This window comes from Hippoglossus stenolepis, chromosome 8 (genome assembly GCF_022539355.2).
Source record: "Hippoglossus stenolepis isolate QCI-W04-F060 chromosome 8, HSTE1.2, whole genome shotgun sequence".
In the NCBI taxonomy this organism is placed as follows: domain Eukaryota; kingdom Metazoa; phylum Chordata; class Actinopteri; order Pleuronectiformes; family Pleuronectidae; genus Hippoglossus; species Hippoglossus stenolepis.
This window is the reverse complement of record NC_061490.1, coordinates 2,316,366-2,337,969: the sequence shown is the minus strand read 5'-3', so window position 1 is coordinate 2,337,969 and position 21,604 is coordinate 2,316,366. Positions and strand designations below refer to the sequence as shown.

Genomic DNA, 21,604 nt, shown 5'->3' with positions numbered 1-21,604 from the left:
TTGGGTCATTAAACCGAAGCAATGAGTTCAATCAAACAGAGCTTCAAAGCTGCATCGAGCCTAGAAGAACTGCAGCATTGAGTAAGAACTCTCTGGATGAAGAAAGGATCCCCTCTTCGTTTTATTAGAGAATGTGTGTCACATCCACAAAGTCTGATGTGACTCTTATCCGCTGATATAATGTTTGTTTGGATAGTATAGCTTATGGACAGTTTCTTGCCTATTCCTGTCAGTCAGTTGTATTTGACATTTGAGTGGTAACTTCTTAATCAGATTTCAGGAGCTGTCTCACTCCTTTCAGATGTTCCTACATGTGCTTAGTGGTTAGTATATGAGAAGGGCTGGCACAGAAAACTGCACATGTGCATCATGAGCATGTCCCTGTCTTATGTGCTAATGTACTGTAGGTGATTGATTTGACAGTCTGTGCCCAATTGTTCTGGCTGGTGCATGTGACATGTTACCAACCTCGTTCTGGTCGTGGTGGGATGTGATGATTGGGATCATTGTCACCTCAATGCATTTATCCTCACAACTTCTTACAACTGTGACTTTGTTTAAAAGAGATTGCACAGATTACAGGGAGGTATAGAATAACCTCTCCTCTCCTCTCCTCTCCTCTCCTCTCCTCTCCTCTCCTCTCCTCTCCTCTCCTCTCCTCTCCTCTCCTCTCCTCTCCTCTCCTCTCCTCTCCTCTCTGACACTGTTCATTCGTACATCACATCATATAGACTTAAAGCAGAATGGCATTAAATACCTTGTTATACATTCTTTAAACAAACTTCAGGAATCAGTTCTTGAAGTTAATGCAGCACATCTGTCCACTAGAGAGCAGTGTGGCACCGGTGTTTGGCAGAGCTGACTGCTTCTCCATGCAAAGCCAATGAGTTTCAGTAAACCTAAATACTCAACCAAATAAAACTAAAGACCAAAAAATAACAGCAACATGTATCTTATTAAGAGAGACTTAAACCTGCCTGTTTCATAAAAACAGTAGAGAATCACACATTCAGATGCTCTAAACAAACTGTATCTCTGATGCTGTACGAGTGTGTGTTTTGTTTTTTACTTAGTGTGTGTGAGGGGCTCAGGGGAGGCAGAGTGCAGGTGTAAGAGATGGAAAACAGAGGCTGTTTCTGCCCTGCAGGCCTCAGCAGCAGCCAGGACACTGAAGACGTCACTTGTGACATTTTACACTCACTCATTTTACTGCCCCATGTCAAATAATACACTGTGCGCACACCCACTCACTCACATATGCACATGTATGAGTACACTACACACATGGATATGGGTACACACGCACACGTGAAAGCATAGACGGTTACTCACTCAAACACACACACACACACACACACACACACACACACACACACACACACACACACACACACACACACACACACACACACACACACACACACACACACACACACACACACTTTGTCCGGCAGCCGTCCAGGCAGGCAGGCAGGCTCCATCAGATAAATATGAGGCTTGTAATGCAACCACAGAGACGGGGCTGATGGGATCAATAAAGAACGGCGCTGCAGGTCATCGGGAGAACACAGTGAGAGGATAAATATGGACTGGCTCATCGGAAAACAGAGCAGCGAGACTGATGGGTACACAGGACTATATCTTTGCTTGTGTGTTCTCTCACCCATCTGACACAGATCAGACAGATTCCTTGCTCTGTTGTGCTCCAGCTAAAGGAGACCGTTGGGAGGCTGCGTTGTTGTATTTTGATGCTCTGCATGAGGACTGTTTCTTTGCCTCTGTGCTTGTCTGGGAGTTGAATGGGATCCACTTAATGTACACAGTGGGATAAGTATTGGAGTTTTACTTGACGGAATATTGTTCTTAGTAAAGTTTGAATAATATTTAGTCACGCTCAGGCCCCTGCTATCAGCTGGCGTGTAGGAGCAGTATGTTTAACTACTTAAAGTAACTTTTTGAGTGGAGAATTTGTTGAATCATCTGGCCTGAAATTGGTTTCAAAGGCTTTTGAGTTCTAGAGTAAATTACTTATTAGTTTACTCTGCTGCTTATAACTTCTGAAAAGTGCCTCATTATAATTTGAACATCTTTGGACAGATAGTCATTTTAGCAATTAATTATAAAGAATTAATAGACTAACTTATAATGAAGAAAACCTTCAGTTGCATCACTAAAAGCGTCACTCAGGCAGAATCAGACAAACTAATTAACGCATTTTCATTTAGCACAGCTATTTAAAGCTGAGCATAAACGTGGTGATGAGGTGCGTGAAGTTCTGATGTGTGATCGTCAGCTGCAACTTGTCTCTGTTTTGCTTTAAGTCACATCTGCTCTTTAAACTGGGAGAGAGTGGCTGAAGTGTACAAGGGTAGACAGATGCTAGACAGTCATGTGGTGGTTGCAGTGTGTGTGTGTGTGTGTGTGTGTGTGTGTGTGTGTGTGTGTGTGTGTGTGTGTGTAATACTGCTGTGCTGCCTTGGTTATTCTAGGATCACAGTTTCTACTTAGAATAAATGCAAAAAGTTCTAATTATTGGGACAAAAGCAGTCCCGTACAAGGCCCGATACACCAAACATGCATCGGTTTGTCTTTAGATGTATATTTATGAATTTATATATTGTATGTTTTTATATTTATATTACGTCAGGTCTGTGGTGGTAAGCACTGTTGCCTCTCAGAGGGTTCTCGGTTTGAATTCCGATTTGGCTGGTGTCTTTCTGTGTTGTGTTTGCATGTTCTCCCTGTGCTGGTTTTCTCTGGGTACTCAGGTCCCACAGTCCAATGACATGCAGATCAGGTTGACTGGAGACTCTAAATTAACCATCGGTGTGGATGTGAGTGTGAATTGTTGTTTGTATGGTGGCCCTGCTAAACACGTGTGACCTGTCCAGAGTGTACCCGTCTCTCGCCCATTGTCAGGCTCCAGCCCCCCATAACCCTCTTAGGATAAGTATAGATGATGGATGGATGTTAAGTCCATCCATCAAGTCAATCAAATCAAGATATGATCTATATGATAGCCTATTTCCAATCCTGCTTATTTTTTACATTTACATTGCTTTATTACAACTGGCTAATGTATTTGATGTGTTAATGGATATGAATCTAATCAAGCATGTGTTGCTGACTTGGCATAGTAGAAGTTACGTTTTCCATCCTCAGGGTCTGATGCAGCAAAAGTCACTTAGCCCAACCGCTCTGCTTGCTGGTTACTCTGAACCTGTGGAGACGCTTCTCTACGACCTCTGGGAAGTAGAGTAGTGGGCTCGTTCGCTTGTCCATGCTAGTGTGAAAGAGGGTGTTACTCACATGAAGCAGCCATTTCAAAGTTTACGTTGGTCCAGACCACATTTTATGTCATTTAAATTCACTCTGCTCATTTTTTTTCATGTTGTTTGCCTCATAACCATTTTCATCATTGTATTGTGATCATCATCAAATTATCATCTATAACATCTGTATTATTATTCATATTTTAGTTTCAGCATGATTTATGGCCATACACATCTTAAGTGTCATCAGTTGTGTCAGTATTTTGAGTCTTTTAGTATGTTTTCCTCATCTCTTTGTGTTCTGTATGCACTGAGCTGTGCACACTTTTTTTTTTTTGTTCATGTTTTAGGATCAAAGAAGAACCAAAGCCTCAGCCGGCACAGTAAGTAAACTCCATTACCCAGAGTGCTCCAGGCTTTGACACTTCTTCCTGTCAGTCGGTGCTTTGTGCTTCATGTGGCTTTCTCCTCTTTGTCTGGGAGGAAAATGAAAGACATGTCACTAATGTCATGGGAAACTGCTGTGGGAGCATGACGGCCGCGCTGTGTATTAGCTTCCAATAAATAGCAATGACCAGATTGTTGGAGTTTGTGTTGGTCGCTAAATGGTCGGCTTCCATGACATCAGTGGCAAAGGCTTTTCCTTTCAAACAGCTTTGTTACAGCCAGGCCCTATCCAAACCCTCTCCCCTTGTCCCTCGTCTCTAACTGGCTGCCCACTCCCATCCAGTGGGACATCTGATTGGCTTGTGCAGCCTTGTAATTTGACCACAACTGTGGGCTAGATGCACCTTTCCCGCTCTACTGAAGTGTAGCTGCATTTTCACTAAATTTACCTGCAGGCCTAACCAGTCCAACAACCTGACCCCCACTCTACCACCAAGCTTGAGTAAATAGCACTCCTGTTCCCCTCAGCTCAGCATTTGATGCAGCTCTCATTTCCATTGGCTGCAGAGCTTTCCTGCTTTTTCCTACCGTCTACTAAAGCTGTGTGTATCATCTTTCTCTCTTCTTCTGTCCTTCTCACTGTATTTCCGACTAGTTGTTAATGTTCCACTGATTGCCGCTCTGCCCGGCCTTTTCCTCTCTCTGCGCTGGTTGTAGTGAATGTCCCTGCTATTGTTCACTTCTCAGAAACTGCCCTGCTTCCTCAAAAACCCTTTTCAGGATAGATTGTTTTCTCCCATGATGACTCATTGCGATGTTTCAGTCACACTTTCCTTATTTGAACAGGTGGTTTCCCTTTAGTGGGATCACTGAGCTGGTAAATAACGTTCTTCAGCCCCAGCAAAAGTCCCAAAATGACAAGGAGCCAGAGCCAGACGCGTAAGTAATAGCACAGACCCCGTTTGATCTCCACCTAGCAGGCACAAACATACAGTGGTGGCCCCAGCAGCTGGACGCACAGTATGTTTGACTCTAGTGGATATTAGAATATGTTGTTCCATTTCTCAGCATATGTGTTTAAGCATGTGAGAGACTGATGGTGTGAGAGTGATGTTCAATGATGGATTTTGCTTTTACAAATGACTGTGTGGGGTGGTAGTATATTCAATTCAATAGAGGACAACAAATTATGTTATATACATTATGTTCATGTATTCCAAAGCTGTTATCAGGACCAATTAGAAGGAATTCCTCTTAAACATATGCCATTTATTGGGATGAAAAAAAGATAAAAGGACAGAATTGTTTGGTCAATGTTATATAAGGGCATATTATTTACATATTGCTTTTTTAACACATGTAAATCAATATATTTATGCTAAAAGTTCAATGCAAATGAATGTAAATATGGAAAAAGAGTGAAATTGTGCCACAACAGCCTGTCTCCTCCAGTAGTCCAACAGCTGCTATCTCCAACAGACCTTGTGTAACTCCATGTTGAAGTTAGAGACAGGAAGTTGAAAACTGATTTGTTCTACTTTTAAAAATGATTTCTAATCAGTATTTGGTTTACACCCGCAACCCTAGGTGTGAGTAAACAATGCTCAGGTATGAGAGAGAAGCGGGTGCATTTGACCTAAGTTACTCGAAACTGGATGTGCAAAGATACTGTATGATAATTTGTAGAGATAGACTTAGTTTATATTTGGTCCGCTATAAAGAATTCAGCCTAAATAGTTAACAACCGCATGAAAACCCCAGAGTTTAAAACTGTTTTAATTGTAGCAATCAGTGACAGTAACTAACAATGACACAATAGGGGAAGCATGCGTCGTCATGCAGGTGGTACCTGCCGTATGGTGACGCTGAGAAAAATGCTGATTAATGTAAGTACGAGCAGAGCAGCACAAACTGCAGCCAACAAGTTCATTCAACAAGAAATAAACTGGTTTCCCGCACTTTGTGCTGGGATGAGCTGCTCTGCTTGTATTTACATTTTTACAACAGGTCGGGCTGTTCCTGCTGCCCTCGCTCCTCTCGTCTCTCAGGTCTGAGTACAATGCATGATGGTATACCTTGCTCGGTTAGGGATTATTGGTTGTGCACCACTTTTCACGATGCATTGTGGGAAACAATGAGCGCACTATATAGGGTATAAAAAACTTCACCAAACATTCGGACACCACTACAAAATGGCGAACTCACTATATAGTGGACTATATAGTAATAAGTGAGTGATTTCGGACTCGTGATTTGTCACAGCCATGAAAGCAGGTGTCGTTAATAACTCTGATAATGACTCTGTTTCATTAAGTGTCAGAAAGCCATGTTTAAACCATCTTATTCAATAACATAATAGACTAAATGTCTGCTTCCACACTGTGCATGCTAGCTAAATGTTAAGACCATTAGCTACATCTGCAAGTTGTGAAGAAGGTCTGCACAGTGAGCTAAAGGGCGGCGGCCACAGTCGCCTCTCAGACACTCACTGCACTGAAAGGACATTGAATTCAAGTTTAAGGTAAATTAAATGTTCCCACTTTACATAGATTCATTCTGCAGTTATTCATTTTTTCATATGACTATGTGTAATGTAAAAAGGTTGGCTCCCACTGACAGACCCACATATAGAATTGAATGCACCTCTGCAATGCTGTGGAACTTTGAGCCTGTTTTAGCATAATGTCGTTTTTTTTTGGTTCTGTATTATTGGCCTCATCAACTCTATTTCCTGCAGCAGGAGCATGTTTTCAGCAAAGACAAATCTGACTAACCCAGTGTATGCTACATGCTCAGCACTGGCAGCTAGCTTGAGCAAAGAGAAGAGCAGCTACCAAGCTAAAGTAAGAAAGTACAAATACTGACGGGCTGTTAGCTAGGAACTCGACTCCACTCATTGTTCTGTATATTGTAGAGGTAAATGGGAAACAGTTTGTAAATGTGTTAGCCATACCCCCTTTTTAAGGTGACATGTCTGTGCAGTGGGCTCATCGGCTTGATGTAGAGTTCAAGTTGCCAATACATCAATAGTTATCAATATCTATATATATATATATATATATATTTGTAACCCACACACACACACAAGGCAGTTACTCCTCTCTAATGTCTGACAGTTTCTGTGGCAGCGTGATATATCAAGGATGATGGAGGAGTAAATATTCAGCTCAGCTTGTGGCAGAAAACAAAGTCTAGTAGTTCAGCCTCGCTGTCATATGTCCAAGACAGAGGCTCATGTTACCGGCTGTTTGTGGCTGCTCTGGTGCGGCCCAGAGGTAAGAGAGCTCCGATACGCTAGCATGGGACGGGACAATGAGCAGCGTATGATTACTCGTCAGCAGTGTCACCCACATTTGACCGTGTTTGACCGAATAAGTAAACCCTTTGGAATGGACTCTGTGTACCAGCTGCCCGCTGCCACTCGAGTCTACTTTCACTCCACATAGTCTTTGTTTACCTCTTCATGTTTTACCTGATAACACATTGGCTCTGTTTTTAAAGCTTGTGCACACCTTTCTCTTCACTTGTATTCTCTCTCCTATTCCACAAAATCTTCTCATTCTTGCTGCCTAATATCTGTCTTAGAATCAACAATGTCAATACAGACTACAGTTAAATTGGTACATTTGTTTTTTTGTCCTGAATCCCACCCCCATCACACAAGGTTAGCGTTTCAAGAAGTGACCTGATACAGTAGAAGGGAGAGGTAATCATTGGTTATCTTTAACAGCTCTTTTCACTGACCTTGTCTATCAGTGGAGCATTGGCCCTTAGCCCATGTAGTGGGCCAGGGTTGAGCACATGTCTCTGAAAACATTTGAGTGTAAATGGAGATTAAGTGAGAATAAAACACGATTGTTTGCTGTCTTATTTCCTTGTTCCTCAAAGACCGGGGCTTCACCTCTTGTAGTAGTCTTCATCACGGTGTTATCAGGCCCTCTGTCAGTAAATGAGATTTGGTCGGATGTGTTAAACAAGAATACTAACTAATCTCTGCTTGGTAAACACACAATGAGTTTGACACAATTAGCTCTTTAATCCCTAAGTGGGTACAACAAGGGGCATGCTACCGGCACTCTACCTAATGTTTTACATCGCACAGAGACCTGCTCATGTGATGGACACACACGGGCTGTCTTCAGGTGGTGTGGATCTTTTCACATTTGGGCTCTGAAGGCCTGGTTGTGGGTAAAGGAAGCACGTTTATCTCAAATGCAGAGCTGTATGTGGTAAAAGGATAGCGCTGCTCAATAATTCACAAGTGCTAATGAATGTTGCAGGGGATATGTGGGGCGAAACCAATTCTAATCGCCATATTATGAAGTCAGCCCAGTGTTTAGTTTCCAAGGAGACGCTCAATTGACATGTGTCATACAAAATGCATGTGAGGAGTCCATGCAGGTTTTTTCAGGAGCCTCTCAGGGCTTGTTAGGAGTTAAGGATCTACTGTATAAGATCAAGTGTAATGCTTCAGTAGGGGGCCATCTATAGGACACAAACAGTAACACAATAGATGCTGCACTGGTAAAGGCAAGCAGGGTGATGGGCTCTACAGTGTGTGCTGATCACCAATTATTTCCTTTAAGTAATACAATAGAGAAATACTAACTGTGGGTGTCGGTAATATCCTTATCTAACAGTATGGTCCAAGGGTGTTCGCTATCTCACCTTACAACTGTCCTGATATAGAAACACACGTGCAAATGATTCATTAAACGCGGAGGAACCTGAGAAAGTGGAATTAAGTGATGTTCTTAAACTTGCAAAGCAAATTTGATACCCCCCCACCCCCACTGTTTTGGGAGAGGTGCGGTATCAAAGCAGGAGCTCAGCTTTGAAGCTTCTCAGGTCATGGTATTTGCTTTTCCTTTCAAAATCTCACACGGTACACATGGATGTCTGAGTTTATATCAGTTACTCAGCTGATATAAGTTTAATGTGGGACGAAGCACATGATTCAGGCTGGTGGCAAGAAGGATAACCTGATACAAGATTTTATGTCATGAATGTGCATTTGTCGGACGGTTTTACGAAAATAGAAAAGTTATAATAATTTATTCTCTATGTTGAGACTCCACATTTTTGTTAGTATGTTGTTGTTTCTCTTAAACATTTAGAGTGAAACACGATACTTTTAGGATGAAATAAGGTCATGTACCGGGTTCTTAGGCCAGTGGTGTTCTGGTAAATGTGTGTTTTAAAGGACAATCAAGGGAAATGAGGTTGTACAAATAGACAATAGATTCATAAATCCAACACAAATTGTATTTTCATAGATGTTTACCTTTCCCTAACATCTTTCCTGTCCTCTTACAGGAAGTTGCACCAGCAGTTTGAATCGTATAAGGACCAGGTTAAGAAGATGGGAGATGAGACTAAGCCGGTTCAGGATCAGAAGAGCGAAGCCCCAACCTGTGGGATATGCCACAAAACCAAGTTTGCCGATGGCTGTGGCCACCTCTGTTCATATTGCCAAACGAAATTCTGTGCTCGGTGCGGAGGACGGGTGTCTCTGCGGTCAAATAAGGTAACGGTGGCTCACATGCTGGGTACTCTCCATTTATAAGGACACATACACACGCAGATGTCCCACCCGCAGGCACATTTCTCCCTACACTACTATTTGCAAACCAAGGTTATAAAACCTTGCGGTGAAATCTTGATCTGGGCATTGAGCCAACAATGTCTTTAATGGCAACTAATGTCTTTTTTTCAGCTTATAAAGAGACTATCTGCATGTCTTGTTCTAATTCTGTTCACTCAGATAACTTGATTCATAACTGTAGATTTTGATATTTACTGTAACTTACAGTTGTTCCATTTCACCACTGGAGGGAACTGTTCCTCCTTTTCTTTTCCCACAAAGGAACCTGGTGTCTGCTTTTGTATAATGTGGCACTCCAGTGCCTAACTAACCTCTGTCAAATCCTCCCCTCAGACTAAGCCAGAGCTTTTAGCGTAAGAGCACTTAAATTTGAGTCATGAGCTGTGAGTGTTTTTATGTGATGCCGTCCAATCCTTTGCTGTTGGAGTATGTGAAAATGCTACCAGGACCAACTAATGCCACTCACAATCTCTCTGTTCCTGTCTTTCCCTCCCCCTCTGCCTCCCTCTTCTCTTTCTGCTGCATTCCTGCTCTCATGGAATTGCAACAGGAGGACAAAGTGGTTAGCAAATTCTTTTCTGCGTTTGTTGGGACTGTGTGTGAACACAAGCATTGTTCATGGAATGCAATGATATGTATATATATACGCATACAGCAGCCAACAATGACAAAATAAGGAAAAAGTCCTGACCAAGTTGCCTGTGAGTCTATCATGCTGTGCTCAAATAAATACTGAATAAGCATAATAAACATTATTCAAAATATATATATAGATAAAACAATAAAAACAAATCTGCTTCCAAAAGGGTAAAACACGTTTTGATAATGTGCTTTTCAAACATTCAAAGTGTTAATAACAACAAACAGCAAGGGTTAGAATTAAAAGTGATAAAGCCTAAAGGAAACCTGTAATACTGCATCTTTTACTATAACCCCCAAGGTTGTAGTGAAAGAGGCCAACTCCATTGAGTGGAGTACGCCTTTAAGCTTAATAATGGTTTTCGATTTAGACCTTTCTTTAAACATATGGGTAATGTGCCAGTAAAGGTCATCTGGATTGATATTGTGTATTAATGTTGTGTTAAAACAATAACTTTAACAAGCAGATGAAGACTGTAGTTTGAAAATAAATTTGATCTATGAAGTCACACACCCAATCCAAACTATTCAAATCTAATGCGAACATGTAGTCCCACATCAATATAAATCTGAAAGGGAAGACAATACGAACTGATCTGATGGCAGTATTGAATCCCCCTAGGGGTCACCTGTATCTGTGCAAATAACTAAACAACTTTAACATCACAAAGACGGCTGGATGCACATATCAGGGGGTTCATATCAGTGCTGTTGCCATATATTACATAGCTTTCCCATAGTTGTCTCAGGTGTAATCTGCTCATGTCAAGCAATAACTAACTAATCTATAGCCCACTTGGATTGAGTTTGATGCTAGCAGTTTCCATTGAAGCAACAGAGCAGCAGCACTGGGATAGACCTGTGTTCTTTTGCTCCCTCCAGTTGTACAGGCTACCATTGTTCCCTATTAGCCAGGAGATCGGTTACTGTGTTCTACAGATGGTGTTGAGTAATACCAGTGGCAGCAGGCTGGCGATGGATGTTGATGGGGCATTGGCAGCGAGGCCGGGGGATATGCCTCTGAGGCAATGCCCCCTATTTACCTGGTGCTGGCTTGGCCTCCTGGCACTCAATGTCATTTGTCCATGCAGACCATGGATGCTGTTGTTCATATGGGGTTGTTAAAAAATGGAATTCAACAAATATTTTTTTGTAAATACATTTGAGTTGTGTATACTGAGATACAGCTGCAACCCTCAGAGGAATATGTAGGAGGGGGTGAACATTTGATCCCAATCCAAAGAAGCATATGCGACTCCTTTGACAGAAATTAGTCACTCCACTATATCTACACCTAGTAATTCTGCCATATTTGAAATAAATCTTTAGTTGAAAATCCAAGAACTTGCTTATACAGAGTTGTCTTCAGCAGGAGAACAGAGAAAGTGTTTATGTCAGCATATATATATGTCTATATATATATATATGTATATAGGTTCAGTCAGAGGAACAGAAAGACAGCATGTTCATGAGCAGAAGAGAAGGCAGGAGTTATGAAGGGTGTAAAAGGAGGTGGGATCATTTTCTACTCTCAGACCAGTCAGACACATGAGAGTGCACAGTCATAGACACAGTGTGTTCTCTGTTTGTAATAGAATCAAGTGTCTCAGGGCTGACAGGCGCTGTTAGGAGCCACCAGGGGTTAGCAGGGACCAGTGTAGGAAGGAATTGGGTTTTGGCTGAGTTGAGATCACAATAAATATTTGACGCTTATTTCTGTGAGCAGCTGAAGTACAGGTTATCCACTTCTACATCTGCAAGTAATTCACTGTTGAACTGATATCAGCACAGGTGACTTTGGTTGTCTTCATTTTAATTGGGATTTATTTTGAAATTCATTATCTTGGCGTCTGCATTTTATATTAATGCATAATTGAAATGTTTATCTGGGCATTCTGACAAAGAGAAGAATTTATTCAGATCTTCAGAAGTAAGTAGGTTGATTCTTTGTCTGTGAATGCTTATGCTAACTGCACCGTCTTAGTCAACAGACTGCAGAGGGCATCAGTTGTAAGTTCAGTTTACAATTATTCACAGTAGCACACCAGGAGTGTTGTGATATTGGTTGCTGATTGCTTACGCCATTCTTGTATTTACAAATGGACAGAAGCTTTGATTACTCTGCCACCAACAACAGACCACACTGTGCCTGACCAGCTTGTCTAAAAGCTTGTGTGTCAGTGAAAGAGGTAGCGGTGGTGAAATCTGTTCTTTTTCCATCCGTCTACTCTTTCCCTCTCTCACAGATGGTGTCAGCACTGGTGAGAGAGATCTTGTTCTGCCATTGAATATTAACACGTCTGCATGTCTGGGACGGCTCTCATCAATGGTACACTGGAATATGACCATAAGACTAAGAGTTAAACAGCTGGTTAAGGAACATCAGCTTTGAAGGATGAAGGGCTCTGCTCAAAACCCCTGTTTAGCTGCTGCTGAACCTATGACCTAGTCACAGTCATTGTCGTGTCTTTTCAGAACCAACTGAATAATAGAATCACTGATGAACTATCTGCGTTGATAACAATCACTACACATTGATTGTACCAGCCTCTACTGTAGACACTTGAAGCACAGAGCGAGTTTTTGGGTGTGAAAATATCAAATGCTGATGATTTAGATAAACTACGTTCAGTGATGTGAAGTATTTGGAATCCCCACTTGTAGCGGTGGAGCTGCCCACCATTTCCTCTGATGTGGCTTCAAAAGGGCCTGAGTAATCGACTGTCTCCAGGGGGTAAGTCGTTTGTGATTAAAGCAATTCCTGAAGACGTTCCATGTTCTTGGCCCCCCAACATTTCGGCTATAAACCAGAAGGTGAAGGACTGCTGTGTTTTGTAAGGACTGCTTTCAATTTCCAACAGTATGTTAGTGTGTTGTTGCTGTAAATACGATTTGTGCTCCCTTAACAGCACCATAGAAATCCTTAGCATCATTAGAAGATACTGTTGGACAGTGTGTTGAAAATGTTCACTTATTATTGGTTCTGAGAATGGAAGTATAAAGTTATTAAAAAGTGTTACACAAATTACTATTTAAATGAATTAATGTTAATGTAAAGAGCTATAGAACCGCGTATCTTTGTAGTGATGTACTGAAGATCCTATTAAAGCCAGATGCCTAGAATATGATTAAATGTGTTATAATGTGTTGGAGGTGCAGAAAAATTACGGACCAAATTAATTTCTGGCTCGTGAGAGTGCTGGAAGCAGTGGCAGACAGCATTTTATATCTGCGTTGCTGAGCTTGAGAACATCTGGCTATGTCTACATTTCCTCAGCTGTATTTGAATTTTTTGTAGGAGACATTTTCAGATTGGCTTTTCAAGGACGTTTAAAAGATATATTTCTACATTGTTATTTTCCTGCAAGCCTGTCTTACAGTATGAGGAGATGGAGGGTTTAAGGTTACTGATCATTAGTTTTGGTAGTGCTGTAATGCCTTTACATTTAGTAGTATCTATAGTGGGATTTTTTAATCAAATTAAGTAATGCGATTACGCTTAGTGAAATTTAAGTAGGCATGTTACTTCACTGCCAATATTACTGACTTAGTGTTTGATTTGAAGCCTGTTTATAGTTTAATATATAGGCCTATCAAAATATGTCAACTGTGTTTCACAGTCCTTCTACTGACTTCATCATACAGTAGTTATAATGGGCACAACTTGTCCCAGATTGTGTCCCAGGCTCAGCAACACTAAAATAATGTGTGTACAATGTGCACTAATAAAAGAATTGATGCAGATATATAAATGTAACTCAAAGGTCAGTAACTAATTAATTATTGTGCAGTGATTGGTAAACTTATTTCAAGAGGCATCAACTGGGCACAGGAAGAAACTGTAACAAATGACACATTTTTAGTTACTGCTGTTTCTTGGTTATTGATAGTAACCGATAATTCTGGAGCTTGGTTCTATTTGATAAAAACCCCATTCTCATCTCAAATAAATTCCATTGATATGTTCATTGTATGACTCACTATTGTCGTGACTGCATAACACGCACCTCAAAACATGTAAAGAACTCAAGTGGTCATATCTCCGGACACTATTCCCACAACACGTGAAAGCAGCTATAGTTTCTTGCACATTCACGTCCACGAGTTGTGACTGCTGCGTGGCCCCATGATCTCGTGCTACCTGCTCTTGTCTGACATCATGAAGAGAAATGTCTTACTTCCACGATGATGGCGACGATGGCAGCAGCTGTGTCCTGTGTGTTAATAAAGCTCAGAGTTAGTCGGAATGACAAAGTGCGCTTGTTGACGCGTATGCAGGAGAAGCTGTGCCTTTCAGTGTTTTTCCCCCCTCCCTCTCGCCATTGGACGGCGGAGCAGAGCTGGGACGCGCCGCATCTGTAATGAGCTCCCATCAACTCCGCCACAGATCTGACTCCGTGTTACAGACGAACTAATGGAGCGGTGATTTGACGCGTTATCGCTCGGCTCACATGTTGTCTCCCCGTAGACCTGCTGACATTGAGCCTGGGATTGCTTGCGCGGTTCGATGGCTCCGTTGTGACGATTTAAGACTGGAATCTGTCTTTTTTGGGAATCAGTCTTTTTGAAAGCATTGAGGTCTGGATATTATAATCGCGGTGACGACAGCAGCACAGACAGACGTTTTTTGTTGGTCGTGGGTCGGATGTGGTCAGTGGAGTGTCCGGTGTAACCTTCACGGTGTTTTACCGCTGCCCGCCCGGTGTCTGCCCTCGGAGCTGTCCGCGGTGCTGAAGGTCGGAGCGGAGCCTTGGTTTCGTGGAGCTGCGGACAGTCGTCTCCACATTAGACAGGACTCATTGACGCTGATCTCTCCGCGCACACACACGGTTTTCCCTCAGAGGCACCATGGGTAAGCCGAGTGAGCACGAGGCTGTGACTGCATCGCGTTTTTCACCATTGGTCACTGTGTTTGTCAGAAATGGGACCATTTCAGCAGGAAGGTGTCACCTTCTGCTGCTATTCGCTCAGATAATATGTCCTTAAGAAGAATATTTCCATCGTTGTAATGTTTCCGATGCGGTATTTTACTGACATTGATTCTTTTTCATTTACAAAATGATACCAGTGAGCGAGACTCGTGTGTGCTCTAAAAATTGAGTTCTGAGTGAGGTCGAGCCGGAGATGTGGGTCTGACAGACATCAGACGTCTTCGTGCCTAACCATATTTTGGATCTCCACAGTATTTCCCTCCTCTTCCTTTGTCCCTGGACTTCAAACAAGGAACATAAATATTCATCAAGTCTATTATTATTACTGGCGCGCACACTAAAATTAGAAGCTCATTAAAATGTAATTCACCACGTGCAGCCAGTGTTGGAGCATGTGAATGTAGGCCTCCCCTTTCATTCTCATTGGCCACTTAATGAGTCAGACCAAAAATGCCCTGTAAACTTTTTATCCTGGGTAACTGCCTCAAATCCTCATCCTATACACAGCTGCCATGGAATCTATCCAGATTATTATTCATTTTGTTGCATTTATGCAACTATGATGTAGAAAACATGGTTTAAAAAACCTATGCAAGGACATGCAGCTTGTCTGATAATTCAAAATCCAGAGTTTCACCTGTCTAGATATACTGTACTTAATTCAATGCCCATTACAAAGCATGTGCATTGTAATGTGCATTATTGAAAACCACCTGCCACACTGTGTAGCTCCTAAACTGTGACAAAAAAACTGCTCTGGAGTTTATTAGAAAGTATCTTTATTGATGCCTGAGTGGTTAATCTGGACTCGGTCCAGACTAGGATGTTCCGAGGAACACTCCACTCCCTCGAACAATGAGTCATTAATGAGTGGTCCAGTTCACTTCAGCTCAGGTGAAGGAGAGAAAAACCGAGGCAATATGATACCTATGACAGTTCATTTACCACCACATCAATATTGCAGCATGAGCCATCTCTTGGCTTTACTTCACCCCTTTTGCCTTTATTAGATAGCTGATAGAAGGCAGGGAGAGAGAAAAAAATTGATGAAATGTGTTTCCCTGACGGAAGCAAAGCATGGAGGTCATGGTTACATAGGTTGCAACTTAGTGCGCTGGTCCACCAGGATGTGCTTAAATGAAATTAAAGCGGCAGCAATGACAATTAATACAAATTTAATTCAATACAAAATTTTAAAGAGCCTCCTGTGAAATTAAGACATGTAATTTAGCAATTATATGAAATGTACTTTTATGAATGTACGAATGAATGTAAAAAGAATGAATGTAAAAATGTCATTGATTTAATTTAACATTAGAGTTGGCCTGGAAGGATATACTGCTGATTCACTGTGGAGCCTGTCAAGTAATGTTGTAGTGCAGTTTAATGGCCACAAGAGAGAGCTCAGTGCTCTTTCTCACTCACTGCAAATCCAGCCGGTTTGTTTATGAATGTGTGAGACTCCTCCAGGAAAAATTTGAATGTAGCAGACAAAAAGGGGCATGTAAAGTGCATTGCTGAAGACTACATACTGTATATAAATTATCAGTAGTATATTCTATATATACTGCAGGACTGTTCACCACTAAAATATGTTTTTCAAAATTTAAATCACATCATATTTATGTGAGAGGCTATTTGGCCCATATCATTTTGCATAGATACATGTTTACCTGTCCCTCTGTAACATCCTTGGCCAGTGAATTATTTGCTATTTTCACTCTCATAAGCACACACACTTTTTTGGAAGATTTTCCGATATAAATAAAAACACCCTCAGTCTGAAGACAAAGTATTTGAAATGGAATTATTTATTGATCTCATTGTACTGGGTGTTTGCTTCCCTTTATTCAGTGCCTCAGTAAACAACCTATAGCACATTTAATGGAGTATATATCTTCCTGGTGTTTGCAGCGTGTGATAGAGAGAGGTTTTTAGCTTTCTATTTTTAGCTGCTGGTTCAATGACTATAATATGTGCAAACACAGGGAGAAGTGGCCCTGCCCGAGGCCACAGCCCTCAACCCTCAACCCCCATCTCCTTCCTGCACTCAGCTGTGAAGTATTTGGCCAAAGGGATGGGCGAGTGTGTTCGTGTGTGTATATTTGGAGAGCCCTGGGCAGAATGGCCGCAGTGAAAGTGAACATACCTCCGGCAGATACAGCTACCTGACCTGTGTGTTTGTCATTGTGCATACATGTGTCTGTTGTGGAGATGATATCTTTGAGGGAATGAGGGGCATTCAAGATTCCTGTCAGTGCGGGTTGAGCTAACACTGTCACTGGACTGCTCCCCTACATGGACTGGAAGGTTAGCAGCCTCATGCTGTGTGATGGCTCTGCAGTGTGACTAAATATAGAAAAAAGTGGAATTTGTTGAATGTATGAATTTCTGTTACTGCCACTTATTTTGTTCTGGGATAAAGCAAGATCTTGAATTACCAAGATATAAGAGATTGAAAAAAATGCTAATTTAGAATAGCATTATATGAAGCTAAATCTCATTTCAACCTAAATCTTGTTCGATTCAATCTTCTGTGCTTATCATGAGCTACTTTTTCAACAAAGAACCTTATAGAGCATATTCTCCACATATTGCTTCCTTTTGGCTTTCCTTTAAAATCTTTGAATCATCTCAAGAGTGCACTGTCATCAGGTCATCAGAGTGCAGTTCATGTAATGTTTTGGACATAGTGTATGAGCATTCAGCCCAGCAGTGACATTTTCCTTACTATTGCTCTTCCTGCCTAATATACATCCATTTTCATTCTGACTCGGTTCCAAAGTGCAAATCCAAATCCAAGTATTGATGTCTGTGGCTCAGCTTGCCTAACATTTCCTGGACCCATGCACGTTTTTTCTTGGCCTGTTATTTTTGGAATACTAATATGCTATTAGATATTCAACGATGAGAAAAAGCTGAGGACTGAGAGGGTGGTTGATTATTATTGGCAGACCAGAGAGGTACACAGCAACTGACTCGATGTTAAATGCAGTTGTGTGGTGAATATGTAGATCACATGCTGTCGTCTTCTTTTTAGAAAACGAGGTGTTTCAGAGAAAAAAAGAAGGTGTCCGTAATTAACCACAGGTTAAAGACAATCTGTTTTATGATAATGATTAGGTTTGCATGCTATATTTACCTAAAGTAATTACATTATATAAATAACAAGGCTAGGAATCGCCTGTTGGTCATTGTCAATCTTTTGCAGAAAACAAAACTCTCAGTTAGATTCAAGTTTGAAGTATGTTCCCAGCCACCATCACACATATGAATATGTACATGTGTGTAACATCCAGGTGCAGGAAGTGATGTGTGGTTATTAGCTGGACAACCGGCCTTGGTGGCTCCAGGGTCTTAGCTGATGACTCATGGTTCACTACAGTGCTCTCAGCATGACCCCAGATAAAGAGGCAGTCATGGCCTCACTCGCTCCGCTCCTCTGGGATGCATAAAGCACAATTTGCAGCCTCCCTGCTTCCATTGTGTGTCAGAACACTTACAGCCCATCCGTAACATTGATAGCTGGTCATAAATGCCTTGTATGTCAATATCACACCGTCCAGTACATGATGCCTGCGATGAGCCTGAAGCTTGTTTGCTCTACGTTTGAAATATTCGAAAGTTCATTCTTGCTGGATAGCAGCTTCTTCTTGTACCCAGGTGATTTTATGCAGTTTCTGCTTGTTCAGTAATGCTGCATCCTGGAGAGGAAATACCTGGACATCCCTACAGCACTAAGCAGAGAGAATAGGAGATGGCAGGTTCTTTGGAACGTCCAGTGCTGGTTTACATTTATTTCCCATGATTTCCAAGGATGGTTAGAAGTTGTGAATGGTATCTCTGTGCTTCATTTGGGTCTTGCCAGTTTTATTTTCCCAGTCCCTTACATACACACAATGAGAGAGGTATTATACTGTTGGATGTTAAAATTCTAACACCTGACTAACAGCCACGCTGTACTTGTTGCTGCTCTCTCACGCTGCTCGACTGTGTAGATGTATGCAGCTGTCTGCTTGGAGCATCATGACGAGGGTGTAATTGAACACAGGTTTATGAAATCCCTCTCAGATTTTGTACAAGTACCCTCCTTTAACCATCCAGTCAGTAAGTCTCTACTTACTCTACTTACGGCTACTGATTTGCTACTTTGATGCTTTGGTAAAACATTTGTGGTTTCTGTGATTGATTCAAATCGAGCCTTTGAACCGCGGCTGCCAGTGTAGAGACCAGCGGTTTAAGCAAGTTTGGTTCATCTAGAAATAACAAATCAGTCAATTTTTATTTGATTTGAGGCTGATAAAAATGGTGAGCTACACACCCACTAAGGGTGGGTGAGGCAGCATTCAGGGCCCGCTCACACTAATAACGGTAATGCACTGACTCAGCACTGGGACTATAAACGGGAATGTAGTAGGGGGTGGGGTTGCAGCAGCGCTTGGCCGCCCTACTGGCTGTCTGGCCTGTCAATCATTTGGCAAGTTCTAAGACTTCTCAGAAACACTTAGACATCACTTTCAGTTGCTTGTGAAGCAGGTGTGGTCACCTGGAGCAGAGACGAGTGTCACAAAGGTCGCTAGGTTTGACAGAAGGCTGAGCATCACCACGCTGCGTGTGTGTGTGTGTGTGTGTGTGTGTGTGTGTGTGTGTGTGTGTGTGTGTGTGTGTGTGTGTGTGTGTGTGTGTGTGTGTGTGTGTGTGTGTGTGTGTGTGTGTGTGTGTGTGTGTGTACGGTGATCAGGGCTGCTGTCTGCCCCTGGATTAATCAGACCAATGTGGTGAGCTAGCTGCTGGACCTGCAGTGTGGGGCAGATAAAGGCACGACATCACAGAGCAGTAACAGCCTCCATCCCTCCAGTCCTTGTAGAAAACAACAAGGGGAAAATGTTGCTTTTCCATTTATCCAAAAAAGAGCACCTACTGCAATAGCATGACCTCTACTTACTGTACCATCATCAGGTGATGGGACTAACCTCTACAATCAGTCACGTGGGCTCTGTATTGTTGCAGTTTGCCAACCAGATATAATAGTTCAATAGTGATTTTCTGCCTCAAAAATAAGATCAAGTGAGCTTCTCATGTACAGGATGGAAACCTTTGCATGTTCGATCTGAACTTATAGATCTACAGAGGACCCACAAACTCAAAATATATAACAGCAATAATAAAGCTGATGAACTGAACCAATATTACTTTACCTTCAATGATATAAAAGGCTGCTGCATGTGTAAATTATTTCATCATTCACCTCATCAACATGAATTGTCAATATTGTTTATGAATATTGTAACTGTGGGGTGAAAACTCAAAGCTCAAGCTTCTTTATTTAATATAAAAGCTTCTGAAAACCAGTTTAACACTTGAAAATTTGATCTTGGATGTAGAAAGAGTTTCACCCAGCAACAGCAATATGCCTCACGGTTATGTTGATGATTTACATAACACACAAGTCATTCCATTACAGCTCATCATAGGCTGTATAGGACAACCTCTATCACCATTGCAAATCATTAATGTCTCCCATTCTCTTAACCGCAGGTTATGTGGGTATGCAACTTGTGCCGAAAACAACAAGAAATCCTCACCAAGTCGGGGGCGTGGTTCTACAGCTCGGAAGCCGGTCAGGTGCGGGGTGTGTTTGAGGGCGGGCCACAGGGGAAGAAGGCCAAACTGCAGGACCCGTCCCTCTACCCCTACCAGGGAGCCTCAGGGGACTTGAAACCAGCGTCAGACAGAAGCAGACCTCGGGGTGGGCTCCTGCCCAGACAGGGGTCCCTTGACAACGGTGCGGGGCTGAGGTACTCGGGACCAGGCGACGAACCCATAGAAAGGTAAGTTGAAAAAACACATCCTCCATATGGGTTGTTTTTATTATTCTGTTCAGACATTGATTCTATTTGATCAGGGAATAAAGCAGCGCAGAAGTAAAGAACTTGCATATGATGTCTCTTAACATAGGTGCGTAGAGTCTTTTTGTCTTAGAACTGTATGTGACGGTTGTACTTAGCCAGTGCAGGACAGTGAATCAAGCCAGGCATAAAAGCAGTGTCTCCTATAAGCCAGTCAAGGTCCCATATAAAACTGCTTGTACATGGAGCCCATGAGGCCTATAAAAGAGACAGAGACACAGATACTGTATCTGGCACTAACTCAGCAATTCTACAACAGTCATCCACCCACTCACTCTCTCTCTCCTCTTCACACACATACAGCACACCGGCACATACAAACACAGATGGTTTTCAGACAGACTTAGCTGGCAGGTGAAGGGTGCTTGTAAGAATTTATACCATGGCTTTCTTTGAGGGAAACTGTTTTGTCATGATGAATGTTTGTACACCAGTTCAGACAACACCAGTTCAGACAATGCTTAAAATGAAGATGTTATCGGGATAGAAAACGTACAGCAGGTCTAATTATGATTCGGTACATTGTGTTCCATTTGTCATATGCACTAAATACCCGCTCTGATGCTGACAAACAGGGGACATGCTGTGCTTGGGAGTCCGATATCTGGTTGCTTATTTCCCGGTACAGGTATCAAGTAAGGTGGTTGCTTTCATGTCCATGACCATGGGGGCGCCTTCCTCTCTTTTTCTCTCAAAGGAAGGAAGAGAAGCTTATCGTCAGAATCTATACACTCTATAATTTACCTTCAAAGCAGAGAGCTAGGTAGCAGGTCATCGGAAAAAAAAATCCTTCTCTCATGTCCTTGTTTGCTCTTACGTATTTTTAACCTTAGAATGTGGACATATATGAGTATATATATA

The 21,604-nt window shown here is 41.9% G+C and overlaps 1 protein-coding gene across 49 annotated transcripts in view; it reads left to right on the top strand.

Annotated features, from left to right (window-relative positions):
* Window positions 1–21,604, top strand: part of rims2a (regulating synaptic membrane exocytosis 2a) — a 132,405-nt gene that overhangs the window by 18,043 nt on the left and 92,758 nt on the right. For 33 of the 49 annotated variants that reach the window (XM_047340881.1, XM_047340880.1, XM_035163976.2 and 30 more), the window contains exons 3-7: window positions 3,623–3,655; window positions 4,506–4,598; window positions 8,976–9,186; window positions 9,815–9,826; window positions 20,373–20,665. In XM_047340881.1, the coding sequence (XP_047196837.1) occupies window positions 3,623–3,655; window positions 4,506–4,598; window positions 8,976–9,186; window positions 9,815–9,826; window positions 20,373–20,665 (642 nt within the window). Of the gene's footprint in view, window positions 1–3,622; window positions 3,656–4,505; window positions 4,599–8,975; window positions 9,187–9,814; window positions 9,827–14,313; window positions 14,756–20,372; window positions 20,666–21,604 lie in introns of those variants that run through there. The other 16 variants (XM_047340888.1, XM_047340894.1, XM_047340904.1 and 13 more) reach the window with 4 other exon arrangements.